The sequence below is a fragment of the Cyprinodon variegatus genome, unplaced genomic scaffold (genome assembly GCF_000732505.1).
Source record: "Cyprinodon variegatus isolate N-32 unplaced genomic scaffold, C_variegatus-1.0 Scaffold1294, whole genome shotgun sequence".
NCBI lineage: Eukaryota > Metazoa > Chordata > Actinopteri > Cyprinodontiformes > Cyprinodontidae > Cyprinodon > Cyprinodon variegatus.
Genome location: NW_015151747.1, coordinates 142,541 through 151,644, shown reverse-complemented (window position 1 = coordinate 151,644; position 9,104 = coordinate 142,541). Strand labels below are relative to the sequence as shown.

Genomic DNA, 9,104 nt, shown 5'->3' with positions numbered 1-9,104 from the left:
GTTTTAACTTTATGCTATATAGTGCGTAATTTAAAGAAAGAAACAACTAAAATGCAGATAAACATGGTTAATCATATTTAGCCAGACTGCTCTGTTCATGACCCATGATGACGTCAGAGAAGCAGTTTAAAGAAGAAAATGTAAAAAGCATAAACATTAATTAGTCTCACAAAAGTCATAAAACATTTTTTACAGATGTGTATCAGGATTCTTTAGTGAGTTAAGGATAGAAATAAGTAGTTTTAGTACCATGATTACATTACTTATGGACACCCGGATGTATTTCTATTTGCAAATTCACCAACTGATAAGGAGTTAAACAGGGAACAGGAATCACCCCCAGAAAAAAAAATAATAATAATAATATTTTTTCCAAACTGTTTAATTTAACCCAACATAATAGATAATTACTCTAATTAGTCCTCTTAATTTCTCATTTATCTTTGTTATTTTCACTCTGCCAGTTTCTGATGGTCCTACTCGGTTTTCTCATCATACTTTCAACCTTTTCCCAATTTTAAATCTCTCACTTCAACATACTTTTCTGCAGCTTTCACTATTATTTTGATTTTTTCAGTTTTCTTTAATCGTCTGAGAACTACAGTTGATCACTTCTACCGTGAAAACAAAAAATCTTTCTTTTTTACAATCAATCAATTGCTATTTCTCTTCTTCTTCTTCTATTGTAGCGGATCGGTGCATACCACCACCTACTGTACATCAGTGTGTAGCAACATTACTTTAAATCTATCAAATTCTATTTTTCTATTTTGTATTAAATAATGAATAAGGTTTTCCTTAGTCTGTAAATATCCTTTATATTTCCTTTATTTCCTAATTAACTTTCAGACTCCATCTTGGTCTTTCCTTCCAACCTTTCTCCTCAATTTCTCCCTTTCAGGTTCAGAAGTTTTTCAGTTCATCACTACGTTTTCTACATTTTATTTTTCTCTTTCACATTTATCAGTATTTTTCCTCCCTATTAAACATAAATTTTGGTTTAAATAGATATGACCGACTCGTAATCTGATCATCTTTCAATAATATTTCCATTTAATTCTGACTTTTGTACTTTATATAATCCTTTATCTTCATTCCACCTTTTTTTTTTCCATTTCTTTCCTCTTAATAAGTGATTTAACTTTATCCAAAGGTTATTGTTCCCTCTAAAGCCCTTTTTTCTAATATATCTGCCTTTTCATTGCCTTTTACAGCTTCATGTGCTGGAACCCACCATAGCCAGATATCAAAGCCACGCTATATAACCTAAATAGACTGTGCTGAATTTCTAATTTTTTCCTTTTATTTCCTTCTCCCTGAACATTTTCTAAAGCTGCGTTGGAATCTGTACAGACCTCCACCCTGTCTGCTCTGACCTCCTCTACCCACTGGAAGCTTATAGAACTGCCACCATTTCTGCTGTGATTCTGCTTCTCTTCTTCTTCTTGTGTTTAAAGGCGGTTGCCAGGAAACCGTTGGTGCATTAGTGTCATCGACTGAAATGGAGGATGGACCGGATTCAAATAGTGACAAAGACACAACTATATCCTTTGATCAGTCATTTTTAGGTACCTGAACATTAACAAATGAGCCTCTGATTTGGGTTTTTGTCTCTAATGTTGATCTGTAATTTGTTGGCTTTTAAGAACCAATTCATTTCTCTGAACTACATATTTAGTGCAAATGAATGAAACATTTTCAACTGTTTCTTCTTAAAAAGCAAACTCTAGCTTTCCTGCAGCGTCTCTCTGTAGTTTAAATGATATAATATTTAAACCAAAGCGTAACCGAGAGGATTATTCCGTCCTGTTCTTCACATTCTGCCAACATCTCTTTCTAGAAAACCATCTTCCAGTTCTTTCTTTCTCCCATTGTGTCGGCCATCTTGCTCAAACATTTTGCTTAATTACTGATTTTATTTCTCCTTTTTGCTAAATCACACTAATATATCATTTTGACTGCTTTTATAAGCTTATTTATCTGTCAATTTATTTCCTTTTTTGCTTTATATTTCAGGGAACATGTTGGTTTTTCCTACTTCTAAGTCTAAATTGATGATCTGGCATTCATTTGTATGTTTCAATGCATGTCTTTGCTGGAAATGAATAAAAATGAAATGACAGAAACTATTAATCTTATTGTCTGAGTTCTGAACAACTGATGAATTTCTAATAAAGTTCAGGTCAACTGTCGCAATGATTGTATTTGTATGAATATAAATTGGAATCAGAAAAAAATGAAAAAAATATCTGAATGGATTAATTTGTAGCTGCTGCAGCTTCTTCCTCTTCTAGTGTTTGTGGAGTACCACAGGGATCAGTGCTAGGACCAATTCTCTTTACTTTATATCTATGCTCCCAATCGGTAGAGTTATTAGACAGCATGGGATTAATTTCCACTGTTATGCTGATGATACCCAGCTATATCTGTCTATAATCCAGATGAGGCTAACCCATTACATAGATTACAGGCATGTCTGAAGACAGAAAAACCTGGATGACTCTTAACTTTCTGCTTCTGAATGCAGACAAAACAGAAGTTATAGTCTTTGGACCAGAGTCTCTGAAAAAGAAACTGATTAGTCAGTCACTTCATTTGGATGGGATTAAACTGATTTCAGATAATAAAGTAAAAAATCTTGGTGTTATTTTTGATCAGGACCTGTCATTTAAATCCCAGATCAAAGAGGTTTCTAGAATTTCCTTCTTCCATCTGAGGAACATTGCAAAAATGAGCAATCTCCTGTCCAGGGGTGATGCTGAGAAACTAGTCCATGCATTTGTTACTTCAAGGCTGGACTATTGTAATTCTTTACTATCAGGAAGTCCACAAACTGTAGTTAAAAGCCTTCAGCTGATCCAAAATGCTGCAGCCAGAGTTCTGATGAAAATGAAAAAGAGAGATCATATCTCTCCTATCCTGGCTTCTCTTCATTGGCTTCCTGTTAAATCCAGAATAGAATTTAAAATCCTCCTTCTCACATATAAAGCCTTACATTATGCTTTTTTTCAGTGATCTTTTTGACAAATTCTTAACGTTAAAACTTGTTTCTTAATAGAAACCTGAGATCTGGCCATAGTTCAGTAAACCCATCAGAACAGATCTGACCTTTCCTCCCAGGATGAAGCCCGCAGCATCACCGTTTGTTTAGAAGCGACTCAGAGATTTAATGTCTTAATCATTTTATTGTCTGATGATGGGACAGAGGAAGCGGGACCTGCAGAGAGGTGAGGCATTGCTCTGCATCCTGTTCATGCATCAGAGGAAGGCGGGGGTCAGAGTGCTCCCTCTGCTGGTCACTTCTTCAGGCTGCAGGCTGAGTCTAAAAGCTGCAGCAGCTTTCCACTGATGCAGGAACAGATGATGAGAGAACGGAAGAGAATAAATTGTGGGCATAGAGGTTGGTAGAGGCGCTGACTGTGGGCTGTGTGATGGGGATCTGCTGCAGAACCAGCGATGATGCTCTGGAGAAAGGCTCCACCGGGAGGAAGCCTCCGTACGGCCAGACGCTCATCGCTTCCTGCAGGGTCAGAGGAAGGAGAAGCATCTTTCATCTCAGTTACAATCAGGTCAGATTGAAAAATAAAAATCAGCTGCAGGCTGAATGACTCGTAGCCATGGTAACCAAACGCAGTGATGGGTTAAAGGGAACCGGGTTACCTGAAGCCCTGCCTGCTGGCTGAGGGACACCCACAGAGGAGTCCCAGCAGGCGCCGCCAGGCTGGGTCTGAGCTGCACGGCTCTGCCAGCGGCACATCTGGAGCAGCTGTGGGCTGGTGTCCAGTCTGAGCTGTTCAGATGTTGGTTGAAGTGGTGAGGAGAGAAGAGCCAGCAGCAGGGTGGGAAGCTGCAGCATCGTCTGACATCCTGACCTTTCTCCCAGTCCTTGGAGCAGCTTCTTCTGCCTGAGGGGGCGGAGCTTCCGCCGGGACGCCACCTTTTGGTCGGCTTCCGTGCTGCTGTGAGGGACTCTAACAGGGGGTCTCCATGGCAACTGCTGCTCAGCTTTGCCTCCTCATCATTAAGGCGTTCCTGCTCTGCTTTCAGGCCTCTGTAGCTGCTGGACTCACAGCTGGTGGAGGAAATGTTTGCAGCTGGAGACCTGCAGTCACCAGAAGAAGAAGAAGAAGAAGCTTCCAGACTGTTGTTTCCAGACTGCTGAAGCTTCCTGATGGACAAATGAGAGCAGAGCTGAAGTCAGACGGACTTCTGAAAAGATTTAAAACAACAGAAATAGAAAATCCAGAGCAGCAGCTTATTGATCTAAACTCTGCTGATCGGGTTCGATTCATGATTTCCATCTTTCCATGGAATGAAGTCCTTCTCTGCATCACAGAATCCTTTCTGACCGATTCTAAAACTCTGCTGCAGGAGAAGCAGTCAGGTTCAACTGAAGCAGCAAAGTCTTTTCTGTCCCTGCTTGAATTAACTGGATTTACCTTTAATTTGAGAAGGTAAACTAGATGATCTGATAATAGAAGGAGGATTTTTACTCTTAGAATGAGATAATCAGATAAAATGCATTTGAAATAAGACAAAGTAATTGTCCCTCACCTCCTGTCTCTCTTCCTGCTCCCCGCGTCCCTGAAGCCTTTAGCAAACGGGTTGTTGTCGATCTTCAGCTGTGTGATCTGCTGGTGTGAAAGATGGAGTCGGTCTTTAGAGGTCCAGCGGGTTCCAGCAGACGTGTGAAGCGTCAGACTCACCGTGGCGTTCTGATAGGCCGTCACTGCCATGAACTGCGTCTCAGTGAACACAAAGCTTCTGACGGGGCTGCTGGGAAGCTTCCGGATGTCGTCGGCTCTCACTATGTGGAACCGGGGCTGGTATTTGTGCATCGAGTTCAGGATGATCTGCAAAATCAGTTTTTCACTTTTTAACTGCAAATACAGCAGAGAAGCAAAGGATTCTAAATGATTTCTGAGGTTTAAGTTTAACCTGAAAATGTTTGATTGTCATTAAAGGTCATTTTATCTCATTCTGAGGTTGGATGGAATCATAATAAATCCTATAAAGGCTGAAAAATGCAAACTAAAACAAGCTGCAGGTCATTGATTCTAATGTCTGAGACTAAATCAGACATTTTCACTCCAAACCAGATCTGATGTAGAAAAGAGCTGCAGGAGTGGATCTAACTGCCAGTTTCTACATTTGATGAAACAGATCTGCTGAGGAAACAAAGTCCTTTCTGCTTCCTGGGGGTCAAACCTGCGGGCAGCGGGCCTCGATCGGACCGCTCTGGTTTGTAAACACCGGATCAACCTGCTAATTCTAGCGCAGCACAGAGCTAGCATCCTCCTGCATCTTTATTTGGCCGATTTCTGGGCGAAGGCCTGAGAGACGATCACAGCTGCTCCTCAAACCTGAGAAAACGCTCCAGGAAGTCTGCCGCCGTCAAACATCAGCGGCGCCCAAAAGAAGATCAACCTGCTGATCTGATCAACATCTGCATTTGATTGATTGGTTGATTTTATTGATCTCACAGGAGAAATGGACTCATTCCACCAGCTCAAATAGTCAAAGAAGAAAAAAGGAGCCAAAGAAAGAAGAGGTGCATGATGGGATATATACGGTATTTACAGCGCGTCCACATATGACAGCGTTTTTTATTTATAGTAGGATCGTTATAGACGGTTCCACAGACTGCCACTCTGGGTCCCTGAGCAAGACCCTTAACTCCACACTAATTCCGTAACGACTCAACTATAGGCTCGTAAGCACCATCATCTGGCTGGGCCCCATATGGAGTACAACACCCATAAGATTAAATTTTTAACACCATTACATCTGGAAAGAGACGCCATAGTTCACAATTTTATAGGGGGCCACCAGGTGTCAGTGACGGGGCCCCTAAGAGGTCGGGGGCCCCTAAGCAACTGCAGTCTCTGCTTACTGATAGTTACCCCACACTGCTCCTCAAGGGGAGGGGTTAAATGCAGAGTTAATTTCTCCAATGGAAGATCAATAAAGTTACTTTATTATTATCTTTTTTAAAATATATACAGTTATTTCATTGGGTGTCAAGGAGTAAATTTGACATATTATATATTGCATCAGTTATTGCCGTTGTAATGTCAAATTAAAAATATAAATCTGAGTATTTGAATAAAAAGATATTAATTTATAAGGTGTAATAAAAATTTGAGCTCATTTTATTCCAAACTAGATGGAAAAGTTCAGCAAAGCAGAGGTCAAAGTTCAGAGGAAAAAAGCAGAAACTTTAAAGATTATTTCTGATTTATTCTCCCTGAGGTCTGATGGAAACACCTGAAGCTCTGCTGCCGGAGCGGAACCTGAACGCACCACTCACCTGTCCGCGTGGGTCAGACAGGTTGTTGGTCAGCTTGAGTCTGTTGAAGTGGACCGCCTTGGCCATCCACTGCTCCCCCGTGGCCGGGCTGTCCGGGTGGACGTACAGCCGCCTGCGCGGCTCTGGCTCCGCCCTCCCGGCCACCGTCCACCGCTGCTTGCTGAACTTGTACCTGCAGCCGTCCGCCGCCACCACGTCCACCAGCAGGAGGTACCTGGCCGCCCTGTCCATGCCCACGCACCTGGCTCTGAGCGGCGGGAACATGCGCCTGCGTGGGCAGGAGAGCAGCTTCACCGCGTGGACTCATTTAATGCGTGAAGCTGCAGCGTGGATTTACCTCCCGGCTTTAGTGATGACCATCTCCGTGACGTGTCCGTGGAACTGCCTCCACAGCTCAGCAGCCTCCAGCTCCACTCTGGGCTCCTCCCCCGCTGCGTGGATTCCAGGAGACCCACGGAAGCCACAGGAGAGTCCTGATCTCCCGGAGGTCAGGGTGGGAGTCAGGAACAGGTGGGGGTCGGTCCAGGCTGGAGGGACGGTGGTCTGCATGGTGTCCCAGAGGAGGGGGGGGGCTGTTCCTCCCTCTCCTCAGAGATCAGACTGCAGGTCTCAGTCAGTCACTGCCTATTTATGGGGGGGGGGGCTGCTCAGAGTTTAAAGTGGGAGGGACTTTGTCCTGTCAGTCCTGGATATACAGTAGAGTGGGTCAGTGGACAGTGGACAGTGGGCTGGGTGGACAGTGGGTTGAGGACAGTGGGCTGGGTGGACAGTGGGCTGAGTGGACAGTGGGCTGAGTGGACAGTGGGTTGAGGACAGTGGGCTGAGTGGACAGATCTGTCATCTATTGAAGGAACAGAGACGCATGAATCCAAGCAGTGAGGCTGAAAGAAAGCGATCCTCAGGGACAGTAAAGGAGTACCAGGAGAAAGCAACATGGAGACCCTGATGGAGAGTAAACCTTCAGGTCTGAAGCAGCAGAACGTTTCTGTTCCTGAAAACCAGCAGAAGATGGAAGGTTTAGTGAAGAACTGAGTTCAGCTTCAGGATCTAAAACGGTTCCTTTCTTCTCTGGGTTCTCCTTAGGTCAGGGGTCATGGTTGTGTGTCTCTGTGTTGCCCTGGCAACCTGTCCAGGGAGGACTCCACCTCTCACCCTGCTGGAGACATGCAGTGACCCCCCCGTGACCCTGATGGATGGAGGTCAGAACGTTCTCCAAACAGGATCAGACGGCAGCAGCTGAGCGTCAGTAAATCAGGGCTGCAGGTGATCATCTGCTCAGAGAGGCGGCGCCATCGTCTGGAGGACGGCAGGTCAACATGTTTTAAAAACTAAATATATAAATAAACGTTTACATTGTCTGGAAGCTGCTGAGGGAGGAACCCGAACCCACCATGCAACACTGCACCAGGCTGGGAATCGAACCCAGAACCTTCTTCCCGCAAGGCAGCAGAGCTACAGACTGCTCCACCGCCAGGGAAAAAAGCAGGAACTCCTAAAATCCAAGAACATTTTCCTTTCAGCTGGGAAACAGTTGTTCCATTAAATCTATTTGCTAAGAGGAATTGAATCTACTTTTAATGGATCTATATTTACTAATTCATTCTAATTAACACATTCAATGAAAAGTGTTTGGAAGTCTTTACATGGAAATAAGCAGGAAATGTTACATTACCTACAGTTACATTACTATTTACGTTACCTTAAACAACCAGTGTTGGGAACGTTACTTTGGAAAAGTAATCAGTTATAGTTACTAGTTACTTCACCCAAAAAGTAACTGAGTTACTAACTGAGTTACTCCACAATGAAAGTAACTAGTTACTCCACAATGAAAGTAACTAGTTACTAGTAAAAGTAACTATTGCGTTACTTTTGCGTTTCGCGCCACCGTAACCCTCACCACCCAGCCCCCACCTTCTGGCCGCGTTCCCCCCATGCTAAGCAGGGGGAACGCTATCTGATGTGCCTATAAACCCCGTCAGATAGCGTTCCTTTTAACGGCGTTACTCCCATCACTGAAAACAATGAGGGAAAATGAGCTCCCTCTGCACCTCCACTCTGGTAGATGGCGCCGTGGAGCCCTTTAGCTGTGCAGCAGCTGAGGCGGTCAGAGTGGAAGACGGTGACCGACTCAAACCCCAAACAACATGGCTACCAAAATAACTAAATGATCAATTTCTTCTGATGACCATTTACAGCACTGACTTCTTTATCTATTGATTCGATTTTCATAGCTGGGAAAAATGTCCCAATATATGGTGATATTTCAATATTATGATAATAAATCGCGATACGTATCGAATCGCAGCACCCGTGGCGATACTCACCCCTAATTAAAACTAGGTTAATATTAACTGGAGCAAAAAGTCTCTTTTTCACATTATTAATATTTATTACTGATCCACATTTATAACAACATTTAACTGCTAAGGTGTTTTACCTAGTAACTAGTAACTTTAATGGTGCAGAGTAACCAGTAACTATAACTAGTAACTTTAATGGTGCAGAGTAACCAGTAACTATAACTAGTAACTTTAATATGCAGAGCAACTAGTAACTATAACTAGTAACTTTAATGGTGCAGAGTAACTAGTAACTATAACTAGTAACTTTAATGGTGCAGAGTAACTAGTAACTATAACTAGTAACTTTAATATACAGAGCAACTAGTAACTATAACTACGAACTTTAATGGTGCAGAGTAACCAGTAACTATAACTAGTAACTTTAATGGTGCAGAGTAACTAGTAACTATAACTAGTAACTTTAATATACAGAGCAACTAGTAACTATA

The 9,104-nt window shown here is 42.8% G+C and overlaps 1 protein-coding gene across 1 annotated transcript; it reads right to left on the bottom strand.

Annotated features, from left to right (window-relative positions):
- Nucleotides 1-3,212: 3,212 nt before the first annotated feature.
- LOC107102669 (T-box transcription factor TBX2-A-like) lies at nucleotides 3,213-6,859 on the bottom strand. The gene is made up of 6 exons (XM_015402057.1): nucleotides 6,648-6,859; nucleotides 6,311-6,578; nucleotides 4,707-4,853; nucleotides 4,555-4,631; nucleotides 3,661-4,168; nucleotides 3,213-3,520 (listed from the first exon to the last, which is right to left on the bottom strand). Exons 1-6 carry the CDS (start codon nucleotides 6,857-6,859, stop codon nucleotides 3,323-3,325), a joined length of 1,410 nt encoding a protein of 469 aa, XP_015257543.1. The 3' UTR covers nucleotides 3,213-3,322.
- Between the last annotated feature and the right edge of the window lie 2,245 nt (nucleotides 6,860-9,104).

Bases quoted from the DNA above. Each gene is read 5' to 3' on its own strand.
- LOC107102669 (XM_015402057.1), bottom strand. From the start codon at position 6,859: ATGCAGACCACCGTCCCTCCAGCCTGGACCGACCCCCACCTGTTCCTG. The intron at 4,632-4,706 runs GTGAGTCTGACG...TCACACCAGCAG, and splicing joins CGGCCTATCAGAACGCCACG to ATCACACAGCTGAAGATCGA. The intron at 3,521-3,660 runs GTAACCCGGTTC...CTGACCCTGCAG, and splicing joins GCCAGCAGGCAGGGCTTCAG to GAAGCGATGAGCGTCTGGCC.